The sequence below is a fragment of the Struthio camelus genome, chromosome 2 (assembly GCF_040807025.1).
Source record: "Struthio camelus isolate bStrCam1 chromosome 2, bStrCam1.hap1, whole genome shotgun sequence".
NCBI classification, from domain to species: Eukaryota; Metazoa; Chordata; class Aves; order Struthioniformes; family Struthionidae; genus Struthio; species Struthio camelus.
Window position 1 is genome coordinate 78741343 of NC_090943.1, and position 12494 is coordinate 78753836.

Sequence of the window (12494 nt, forward strand, 5' to 3'; positions counted from 1 at the left end):
GCATCTTTTGGCAACAAGTTCTTCATGGTCATTTTTAACTAAATCAGATCTCCCCAAAGTAGATCTGATAACTTAAATGCAGATTAAGGCTAAATCTGTTTTCTCTATACCAGTGTGATTGATGATGCTTATTTTTCATGGTAGCCTATAACATAATTCATAAATATTCTTCAGTTTCAGCCGTACTATGATAACAGCCCAATATGACAACAGCATCCCATAAGGGCCTCCTCTGTGGGTGCCCCACCATCCAGCATTTTGTCAAATTACTGCAAGGGGAAGCTGAGGTGTAAATTTACAGCTTTTAGGTTACTCCAACTCAACAGCTTGTGCATAGCCTCTTACCCAATATGAAATGCAGAGTATTCAGTAGTTACCTTAGTGTTATTGTGTGCACAGGTGGTTAACATAGAGTAGTTGATGTGCTGTAAGCCATGCTCCTACATTGTCTAATTTTAACTCTCTGGCTTTTTCCAAAGCTGTTTAGAATCCAAAGCAGTACTTACCTACTCTGATTCTCCAAATACAAGTGACATTAGTATAAATCTCTGTGTCATCTTATTGTGTTTTTCATGGGAACATGGATGGTGTTGAACTCAGTCCAAATGGCAGCCTGTGAAAACCATGTCTCCCAAGAGGATGCTGAGCCTTGAACAGGCGTGTGTTTGGGATTTAACAAACAAATGTCTGTTAGAATCCAGCTGACAGCTACCAAAAACAAATATTTGGATTCATCAGTCTCTTTCCAAATTTCTCACCTCATAGGTAGTCAAAAACTCAAAAATTCTTTTTTAGGGGGGAGGGGTGGGGAATTGTGCATCAGCAAAGGTCTCGGTCCTTTTCCATAAACTTCTGTGCAGGTTTCCTTCCTCTATTTCCCTGTCTTTTGAGGAGCACGTGAACTGGATGCAGCCAAGAGCTTGATATCTCTGGCTCATATTGAACATCCAACGTTGCAAGCCATTTCACCTTCTTTCTGGGCTTGATATTTAGAAGAAAACACATATGTTGACAGTTTCATCCTTCTATAAAGAGCAGTAGTCCTCCTGTTTCTGTAATGAGTCTGTGATCATATTCCTGTTTTGCATAAAGGAAAAGCTTTGTTTTCATTTACTTGTTTGATGAACACCTAATTGGCAAAGGAGGATTGAAAGAAGGGCATTAACGTTAGATCAACCCAAGACTAAGTACAAACACAATAACAAAAATTAGGACTAACTTTAAAAAAAAAAAAAGTACTGAGAACATAGTAATGAAGCCATTTGTCACAAAAAAATGTAGAACATGAGCAAATAATTGCTCATTGACTCCAGTAGATAATTGGAAACAGCTATTGAACATCCACTTCAGTCTCCAAAGGAGAACTAAACTGTGTTTGTAAGTATTGCCTTTGTGCTATTCATCTAGAGAAACTGGAAACTAAATGGCAAATGCATTTAGTTTTCATTACTATGCAGTCATGATTCAATAGTCCTAGTGTCTGCTCAGATACGTGGCTATTCCCATTTGAGAATAATGAGAGCACTCACAGGACAAAAAGTTTTGCGGATTCAAGTCTTAACTGGAGATCTGGCTATCGGTAAACTACCTTTGGTATGAGGAGTGACAAAGGCAAACTACAGAGATGTTTTAAAAGTTTGTAGACGAAGCCTTGCATTTCTGTGATTTCTTTTCTTTTTTTTTTTTTCAAACTAAGAATTTGTTTATCCCATGCTTAAGTTGCAGCATCTGTGCAATGAAAGATTTTTTTTTCCCCCATAAATCGGTGTCTGTTCCTTGCCAGAAACAGCTGAATCTAACTGAAATTTTCTTGGTTCCAACCTGTTCCATTTAAAGTTTACAGCATTTTCTACTTCTTCCAATAAGAACAATCAAATTCTAAGTCTGATAAGGGCAAGTACAGTACTTGAGAAGTTTGCCTGTGTCTGTAGTGCATGAACAGGAAATTTCTCAGGAACACAGCTATTCAATAAATGCCCTGAAGATTGACAGTATTCAGGCTGCTCTTTACGAGTGGCTGAAGGATTTATGATGCAGTGTTTGTTTAACATACAGAATCTCTTTGGGATTCAGAATAAGGGTTCAGTGATGAGTTAGTTGTGACTGCAGAATGGATGGTTTCCTTGCCGTGTAACTGGCCAGCAGTTCTATGTTGCCTTAATGACAGGTGTTTTAGCCATCCAAATGCCTCCTTCCTCATACTTTGCCTCAAGTCTTCTCCTCCTCTTTCCCTCCCCATGATATCTTTTTACTTAGCTGCGAAAGTGAGCCATATGTCCTGCAACTGCTGGTGTAAAAACACTATAACCTCTATAGCATAAGTAGCTGGAACTAAAATCTTCTTTTTCCCAAGCTGAAGAAACACTAGACAGGGAAAAGGTCTCGAGGAGATACGGTAAGGAATTAGCTCTTGGGAAGCAAGTTAAATAATGCATTTGAAGTTTTCCTGCTTCAGAGACTAGTAGTCCTGTTACTTTTCTTTGGAGCTGTGAGCAGCAGCAGTCCCAGATTTTGGAGCAGAATCAGTGTTATATTCTACCCCGATGGGTATGGGTGGAACGATATAATTTGAAAAGGTATCTTATCTGCGGATATTTCTGTCTCTACATAGATGTCCTATCTATGAAGAGAAGGTTGATCCTTTACCTGCTTTGCCTACTCCAAGATCCTCTTATTTGACTGTGAACCCCCAAAAATTTGCAAAGCAAACTTTTTTCACATCCTGCTATGGGTCTGGTAGATAATAGGCCTGTATGTAAGTGTCCAGCATTAAAAGCATTAGCATTCTTTGCTGTTCTTGCTGTTTCTACAAAGCAGTATTGGATGTGGATGGCAAAGATTTCTGAAAGGTGATTTATAATGCTAATGATTTCCTTAACAGCCTGTAGATCTGAGAAGGGAAATGGCAAATTATCATTTAATTTCTTGAATTATATTAGGAGGCAGGTGAGGCAGATCAGGAAAATCAGGAAGGTAGGTATTGTATGGGAGGTGTAAGGTGTTTTTCCAGGTCCCTATTCGATTTTCATTTAGAATTTTAAAGAAATGCAGCAGTGCTGTAGTTGAATTTTTGAATGATAAAAAGTTTTAAACCTAAACACCTTTACATCTGTCACCTTTTCACATTAAAGTTTAGTTACTCTTATATTGATAGATGACGGTTATACATTTGCCTGTATTTCTTACATGTATCCTACAAGGTTGTGCTCAAAATGGTTCTCCTGGAGTCAAACATAGAAATAGTAGATTGCAAGATTGTTATCAGCAGCTGGCAAGAGATCGTTAGAGATCCCAGTAGATTTGAGGGGTTTTGTGTATTTTGTGGGGGTTTTTTTTGTGTAGTTTCCCACTAGAACTGTCCTAGCTTTGTTGGCTATAAGTTTTTACTCTGCAGTTCTGGGTATAAACATCTGAGAGTCTCTTGTACCAAGACCTGTTTTTTCTTAGTATCCAATTAAAAGTAGGCAAGGAACACTGAGCTATTTTTTCTCTAGGCTTTACCTGCTGCAGCCATATCAGACAGGACAGCATACCAGACTTTAACAAAACTTGCACCAAGGGTTATGAGTTTGTAACGCAGCCAACAGGAACAAAAGTTATGTTGTATTTAGTGTTTTATAAGCGATAATGCACTTTTTTCAGAGATGTTTCAAATATGAACGCCTCTGTTGTATCACAGAAATCTCTTCCCTAGAGCAAAAGTAAACTTTGTGGTTGTTCATTACCAGTCAAGGTGAACGGACTGACTTTAACTCACTGGATTTGTGTTTGCTGAGGCAGATGACAGACAGACAGACCCAGGGGGATCTTTTCTGTCTCAGGTCTGGACAGGTACTTTCCTCTCCAAACAATAAATCATCTTTTTTTCTGAGTAAAACGTTTTGTTGCTATAGTGAAAAAATGCCAGTTATTTGTTTTGTCGAAGACCAGAATGCTTATGGAGAAAACAAATCGTACTGTTATTCAGAAATTGGGGGGGTGGGGGGGGGGAGAGGGTGTTAAAACTGTGCATCAGTTTTCTATGTCTTCCTCCTTTTCTATCCCCAAATAAAACAGTTAAAAGCTACTTGGTAAAAGTTGCTGTTGTTTCCTGTTTGTTGAAACAAGATAGCTCACTTTCCTTTTTTCTTTTTTTTTTTTCTCCCCTTTTCATTCACTGCTCTTTGTAAGAAGGTCCCATTCAAAATGAGACAGGGCTCCCTCCCCAGTCCTTGTTCAGATGTAGATGACTGCACAAGTGCAAGGCACCGGGAATCAAGCGTGGCAGTAGAAGAACTTCTGACTTACAAATAAAAAACTTAATCTTCTGTTACTTCTACTGTGTGCTTGCAGTTGTCAAATATACACATACTCTAAACGTTTGCATTGTATAATTAGTCTGTGGAGGTGTTTTATGTGATAGGTTTCTAGAGTGGATGGGAAAAGTCTTGACTGAAACAGTGGCTTTTGTCAGTCCAGGATGTTACTCGTGCTCTTTCTAGCTGGTGTACCAGAAATCTCATTTTATGTGCCTTTCTCATGTTTGCAGAGGAATTTGCAACAATTTTTGTGATTACTTTTTTTTTTTTTTACAATGAATTCTCCATTCTTTCTATATGAAATCTTCATTCAAGCTAGTATTATATTTCTTAAGTAATGCAGAAACATATTTTAAAATGAATTTAATTAGGGAGTATGCCTAGACAAGCAGCTGTTTCCTATTTAATAAAAGCAAGTTATCAAGTCTGTTCTTTAAATTATTTTTTCCCCAGGAATAGTGAAAAAGTGAAAACTCCGTGCATAGCTTCAGTTCTAGGAGTAATGTTTTATTTTATGCCCTCTGGGTCCAGTGCACTGGAAAGTCAGTGTAGTTTGAAAGAAACCCGAAAATCATTGTTATTAAAACCTGTGTTGAATAGTTGTCTTTCTTCTGACCATAAGTTTGCTTTAAGTTCAGTAATCTGTTTAAAATATTGTTGAATGAGAAACTGGAAGAAGAAAGTGTTTCTGGGAGCGCAAGGGTTTGCCTTTTTAAAGAGATTGTAAGTGTTCACTGTAGCAGAATCAACAGCTAGCAAAAGGCACTGCTGTAACCTAAACTTCCTAGAAGTCTAAGCCTTAGATATACTTTTGGGTTTGATACAAGACACTTAAATCATCTGATATTTGAGCGGCTTCCTCTTCAAGTTTCAGCTGGATATTTTTACTGTAACACTTTTAAAATCATTACTTTGGAAGTGTTTTCTGTGCTCATGTTCCCAGAAAAGCGAGGGCATTTTCAATGCATTTCTCTTCTCTGCCTGATAGTACACAGGTGTTGTGATGTCTGCCAGAAGTGCTAGAGCACCGCACGGTGGTGTCAAACCGCGTTGAAGCTTGGGCACTTTTTGTCGGACACAGAGCACTGTGTGTGAACGGGATGCATGCCCGCGACAGAGCCGAAGGGTAGTCTGTGTGTCTTTCTGAAGACAAAGAGGAAATATGTCCGCTTTGAATGCCGGATCTTGAAGTCCTATCTAAGAGGTCTGAACTCTTGATTCCCCTCTCTGTCCCGTCTGTGTTGGTCCCCCTGGGAACGTTTGGTTCACTTCTTCTCAAAGCGTTTTACAGGCTGTTTAAGTTAGAAGCAGATTATGATTTCAAGTTTATACATATCTTGGCGAAATAATTTTTTTTGTTGTTTTATATGAATAAACCTCTTAAGCTCTCTTCCTGATCTTAAAATATACATGAGGCCTTCCTGAGAAAAAATACTTTTCAAATAAGATTGGATTTGATACTGTCTTCACGACTGTAAGGAAAACTTATACTTGGCTGCTTTTTCTGACTTTACCAAAGGGATGTAGTTGGACCGTGACGTTATTGACAAAGCTGTGTTTGGAGGGGGGTATGATCTATGATACGCCCTGCCTTGCAAAGTTCTGGTTCCTGGAATAATGTGAATACAGAAGAAAGAAATGGCTTTTTTTTCCCTTTGCTTTCCTGGTTGCATAGAAACAGTAGGAAAATCAAATTTCAGAAACCCAGGTTTTTAGCCTTATATATTTTTTCAGTTAGTCTCCTGGTTTCCAGACTTAATATTGTTTTGGAAAGCTTAATTTGACTGGTTAAAAGGTAATGCTTAATTATGTAAAACTGTTATCATCTCCTTTCTAACCTGTGCAGCAACTGGAAAGCTAGAATAAAGGTTGAGTTAAATAAACAATTTTCCCTTTAGCAAATGAGAGAGAGAGTAGCACAGAGTTTGCTCTTACATATCAGCAGGGCTAATTTATGTGTCTGTCAGACATAATCTTGGCTATACTCTCTACTGCCATGCCGTAAGGTACAAACCTTGATGGTGATGCAAGGGAAGGCTAACTGAAACAGAGTGGGACCCCATTTGCTTCTCGGAAGTAGCAGAATGCTCTCATTAAAGGGCACGTTTTTCCTTATGTTTTTTCTTTCTTTCCTGCTTTCAGGCTAAATACACTGGCCTCATCTTCTATCATGAAGGCTGGCCATTGTGCATCCATGAAAAAGTAGTGATACAGTTAGCATCGCTCCACAGAGTTCGCCTGAAACCAGGAGATTTTTACTTACAAGTAGTACCTGCCGGGAAGCAGCTGGTAAAGCTAGTTTTAAAATGCCTCTCCAGATGTGGGCAAGGAATGGAAGAAGTTGCTATACCTGAAACGATGTATGGCTGCATTTTTACAGTAGCATTTTTGGAAAAGTTGAATTGTGAAAGAGAGACTTTTCCCCTGAAGAGCTGCTTACTGACGACTGGCTCAGCTGTCTATAGAACCCCATGGAAGAACATAATTAATCCCATCTTTGTTCCCACAACCGAAACCATCCTGTGCAATTACTCTGGTAATCTCTTTGATCGGCTGATTAGTAATAATACTGATGTTAGAGCCCTGACCCAGACCATGGAAAGCAACAGCTCGTGTGACAGTTCCACTTCCAATGACACAGGCTCCACGGTGATAGAAGCCACTGGGACAAAGCATCGCAGCAGCCTCGATAGTGCTGTGCTGAGTTCGGTTCCTACCTCGGAAAACAGCCCTGCATTAGAGTGCTGTAAGGCTTCTGATGAGAAAATCGAAGATGACTGTGTCAGTCTTGGTGTATGCTCAGAGGCTTGGTCCAGCGCGAAAGACAGAGCTGTTGGGCCTGCAAAGGACCTTGTGTTTTTAAAAGATGAGGCGTTATCACCCCTTGTGGAAAAGAAGAGTCACGTGAAAAGCATAACTTTTGATACAGATGTGAACAGGTCATGTCCAACAGGGCAACAGCTCAGGGATTCTTCATGTTTTGAGGCAAGACGCTTATTTAGGAAGTCGTACATAGAAGCGCTGCAGAACCCCATGAACGTCAGTTTTAGTTCAGAGGAGTCATTTGCAGAAGAGGAGTCTTCAGAGCACGTGATGGACTCGTGTGCTGTGAATGAAGGCAAAACTCGTGAGAAACAGGCTGAAAAGGGAAACTTCCTTTCCAATAGGCTCATTCCAAAGGATGAAATGAAAGAAGACGTAAGCCTTGTTGATTCTCCCCTGGCTTTTAAAAAACTGCTTTTACCTCCTGAAACTCTGTCAATAGTAGACTGCAAGGCTGGGCCGAGACACTCTCGCTCTTTGGACAGGGCGCGCAAAGGTCCACATGTTACAGATCAGAGAACTGATAAGTTATTGCACGACGTGCCAGATGGAAACCCTAAGAAGTTGTTAAATGGATGTGTTTTAAGGCCAGGAAAATTGGACCACAAGCACAGCAAAGGGGAAGAAGGTAAAAAATAAAAATGCTTTAGATTTCACCCTTTGTTTTTTGTAGCATTCTTATACGATTTTGGCAGGATAATTACCCTTTGTGTCTAGATAGTTTCCTTTTTTGGGATCTAAACTTAAGAGTTTAATGCGGTTTGCTGTAATTGATTCTTTTCTTATCTGTTCTGTCAGTGCCTTATTTATTTTCTGTTAAAATGTTTTCACACAAGGGATTTTTCAAAATGCTTTGTATACACTGTTTTGGAATAAAAAAAACCGTTGGGAGAGATCACCTGAAAATCTTGGTAAGTATGTATGGATACATGTGGAGAGATGACATCTTGCTTTGCCCATGCTCCAGGCCAGCTGCAAACTGGAAACTCATGGTTCGGTTAGTATGTCAGCTGAAATGTGCTCTTCCCCTTAGTGAGACCTGGTATTCTCGTGTGTGCATCCTGTATTCAAACACATCAACCTAATGACTGCAGCTACATGCTGGGCAGAAAAGATTTGTGCTGCCTGTGAAACATAAGCTGGACAAATTCTAATATCGCGTCCTTGGTTATTCCCCTGTAGTTCCTTTTTTGAGCTATGGAGTTTTTTGGTTTTTTGTTTGTGTGTTTGTTTTTAACTCATTTTGAGTATTACAAGCATCACTGGCTGCAGAATGCAGTCGATGGCGTTTGTGCATGTGACAGAGACCTGGAACGTGTCCTCCTGGGCTGCATATTTAAAGCAGGGACAACTGACTTCTGTATGTTTTGTGGGTGTGCTCAGCGATGTTTGTCATGGCTTTAGACCAATATTGTCACATTTGTGCAATGCCTTGTTGTAGTTGATCTTGCCAGCGTGCTGCATGCACCTCCTCCAGGCCATGACATATGAACAGAAATAACATAAATACCAGACAGAATTGCCTTGTGGCTTGGTTCTTGACTCTAGGCTACAGACTAACTAACCATGACCTCAGTACTGGAAATAATATAACGTCTCTAGTTACTTAACATGTGGTTTGAATTGCTGATACAAGAGACAGGGAAATTGAAATAATTGCTTTTCAATACAAGCTGGCAAAAGAGAATTACTAAGGAGCTATGAAACTCAAACATGGTGGGACAGCTTGCACGACTGGAATGCTGCAATGGAGAGATGCAGGCTCTTTAGGAAGGACAGGCCAGGAAGGCGAGGAGGTGGAGTCGCCCTGTATGTGAGTGAGCAGCTGGAATGCATGGAGCTCTGCCTAGGGGTGGACGATGAGCTGGCTAAGAGCTTATGGATAGGGATTAAGGGGGCAGACTAACATGTGTGACGCTGTTGTGAGTGTTTGCTACGGGCCGCCAGATCAGAAAGTAATAGTAGATGAGGTCTTCTACAGGTAGCTGGAAATAGTCTCACATTCGCAGGCCCTGGTCCTCATGGGGGACTTTACTACCCCAGTGCTGGAGGGATGACACAACAGCGCACAAGCAATGCAGGAGGTTCCTGGAGAGCATCGATGACGACTTGCTGATACAGGTGATAGAGGAGCCAACGAGGAGACAACTTACAAACAAGGAAGGACTGGTTGGGGATGTGATCCTTGGTTGCAGTGACCACGAGATGGTGGAGTTCAAGATCCCATGAGGAGGGAGCAGGGCAAAAAGCAAGATCACAGCCCTGGCCTTCAGGAGAGCAGTCTTTGACCTCTTCAGGGACCTGCTTTGAAAAATCCTATGGGATAGGATCCTAGAAGGAAGAGGGGTCCCAGAAAGCTGGATGATATTCAAAGATTACCTCCTCCAAGCTCGAGAGTAGTCCATCTCAATGAGCAAGAAGTCAAGGCAAGGGGGCAGGAGACTTGCATGGATGAACAAGGATCTACTGGCAAAACTTAGGCAGAAGTAGGAAGTGTACAGAAGGTGGAAGCAGGGACAGGATGTTACCTGGAATATAGGGACATTGTGCAAATCTACCAGGATGGGGCAAGGAAGGAAGGAACTCCAAGAGCAATCTGGAGTTAAATCTGGTGAGGGATATCAAGGACAACAGGAAGGGCTTCTATAAGTATATCAATAGCAAAAGAAAGACTGGGGAAATGTAGGCCTGTTGCTGAATAAGGCAGGTGACAAAGGACACCGAAAATGCAGAGAGGTAGCGAATGCCTTCTTCGGCTCAGTCTTTACTGGTAAAACGAGCCCTCAGGAATCCCAGGCCCTGGAGACCAGGGAGAAAGTCTGGAGAAAGGAAGACTTTTTCTTGGTGGAGGAGGATTGGGTTAGGGATCACTTAAGCAAACTGGACATCCACAAGTCCATGAGCCCCGAGGGGAGGCACCCATGAGCGCTGAGGGAGCTGGCAGACATCATTGCTAGGCCACTCTGCATCATCTTGGAAAGGTCATGGCAATCAGGAGAGGTGCCTGAGGCCTGCAAGAAAGCCAGCGTCACTCCAGGCTTCGAAAAGGGCAAGGAGGAGGAGCCAGGAAACGACAGGCCTGTCAGCCTCACCTCCGTCCCTGCAAAGGTGATGGAACAGCTCCTCCTGGAGGGCATCACTAAACACACGGAGGACAAGAAGGTGATTGGGAGTAGTCAGCACGGATTCACCAAAGGGAAATCATGCTTGAGCAGTCTGGTAGCCTTCTCTGACGGAATGCCTGGCTGGGTAGATGAGGGCAGAGCAGTGGAGGTTGTCGACTTTGACTTCCGCAAGGCTTTGGACACTCTCTCCCATCACATCCTCATAGGTACACTCAGGAAGCGTGGCTTGGATGAGTGGAGGGTGAGGGGGATTGAGAACTGGCTGGACGGCAGAGCTCAGAGGGTTGTGGTCAGTGGTGCAGAGTCTAGTTGGGGGCCTGTAGCTAGCGGTGTCCCCCAGGGGTCAGTCCTGGCTCCAGTCGTGTGGAACGTATTCATCAATGACGTGGATGAAGGGACAGAAGGCACTCTCAGCAAGTTTGCTGATGATCCTAAACTGGGGGGAGAGGCTAACACACCAGAAGGCTGTGCTGCCATTCCGAGGGAGCTGGACAGGCTGGAGAGCTGGGCGGAGAGGAACCTCCTGAAGTTCAACAAAGGGAAGTACACAGTCCAGCACCTGGGGAGGAATAACCCCCATGCAGCAGTACAGGCTGGGGGCTGACCTGCTGGGAAGCAGCTGCGCAGAGGAGGACCCGGGAGTGCTGGTGGACAACAAGTTGAGCGTGAGCCAGCAATAGAGCCCTGTGGCCGAGAAGGCCAATGGTGTCCTGGGCTGCATGAGGCAGAGTGTTGCCAGCAGGTGGAGGGAGGTGATCCTGCCCGTCTCCTCAGCCCTGGGGAGGCCTCCCCTGGCCTACTGCGTCCAATTGTGGGCTCCCCAGGACAAGAGAGACATGGCACTCCTGGAGAGAGCCCAGCGGAGGGCTACAAAGGTGATGAGGGGGCCTGGAGCATCTCTCCTGTGGGGAAAGGCTGAGGGAGCTGGGCCTGTTCAGCCCGGAGGAGAGACGACAGAGAGGGGACTCTGATTACTGTAGACAAATATCTGAAGGGAGGGTGTCAAGAGGATGGGGCCAGACTCTTCTCCGTGGTGCCCAGCAGCAGGACAAGAGGCAACGGGCACAAACTGAAGCACAGGCAGTTCCCTCTGAACATGAGGAAAAACTTCTTTACTGCGAGGGTGACTGAGCCCTGGAGCAGGTTGCCCAGAGAGGCTGTGGAGTCTCCTTCGCTGGAGGTATTCAAAACCCGCCTGGCGGCGATCCTGTGCAATGTGCTCCAGATGACCCTGCTCGAGCTGGGGGGTTGGACTCGATGATCTCCAGAGGTGCCTTCCAACCTCGGCCATTCTGTGAGTCTGTGGGGCTTTTGCTCTCCTAAGCCCCTCCCTGCACGCTCACGCAGGGTCTCGCTAGTCCTCCTGCGTCACCCGGCCCTGCTGCCACCTCTTGGCACCTTCCTTTCTTGGTCTGAGTTGAGGCAGGAGCTCCTTGCTCCTGCGGGCAGGCCTCCTTGCTCGACTTCCTGCTTGTTGGGTGGAGCCCTTGTGGAGCTTGGAGGAGGCGAGTCTTGAGCCTCAGCCAGCTCTCTGGCACCCTCTTCCCGCCACGGAAGGATACCCCACGGCATTCGGCCAGGCAGCTCCCGGAAGAGGCCCAAGTCTGCTCTGCTGAAGGCCAGCGCTGGCAGCCTGCTCTTTGCCTTGCTCCCTCTCCTCCCACCATGCTCAATTCCACCAGCTCGTGGGCGCTGTAGCCAACGGCGGCCCTGACTGCTCGCCTCTAACTCGCTGCAACGCCCGCCTGCCACAGGCGAGACGGAGCCGCAGTCCGCGACGCTGCTCTCGCTCTGCCCAGCTGCCCAGCGCCTTTTTCTCACTGCCCGTGTGCAAGGCAGAGCTGGAGCCACAGGCGACCACCCCGCAGCCGGTGTCCTCAGCGGGTAGGCGGCGTTGCTCACCACCACCACCGCTGGCAGAGCTGGAGGGGGGGCTGACGATCCTCTTGGTCTGCGTGCTCCCCGCGCAGGGATCTTCACTGCCCGCCAGTGCCTTCAGCGGAGCTGGCGCTGCAGCTCTCCTCCTGGTCTTCTCCATCGCCGGGGAGGTGGGAGCTTCTCTCCACACCCACCTCTGGGCTTGATCTGCAGGAGGGGCTCACCACAGGGGCCTCTGCATCCTCGCTGCACCACTCGGAGCTGCTCACGCTCTCCAGCTCCAGGACACAGCTGGGCGCGCGGCTTTCGCCCGCCTCCTCCGACTCCTCACTGGACAGGCAGCTGTAGTGCCCGGAGCAGCTCTCGCTCC

At 44.9% G+C, this 12494-nt stretch overlaps 1 protein-coding gene across 11 annotated transcripts in view; it reads left to right on the top strand.

Moving 5' to 3' along the window:
- Positions 1-12494, top strand: part of PLEKHG4B (pleckstrin homology and RhoGEF domain containing G4B) — a 100560-nt gene that overhangs the window by 52615 nt on the left and 35451 nt on the right. For all 11 annotated transcript variants that reach the window (XM_068931338.1, XM_068931337.1, XM_068931341.1 and 8 more), the window contains one exon: positions 6441-7749. In XM_068931338.1, the coding sequence (XP_068787439.1) occupies positions 6630-7749 (1120 nt within the window). In that variant the 5' untranslated portion in view covers positions 6441-6629. The remainder of the gene's footprint in view (positions 1-6440; positions 7750-12494) is intronic.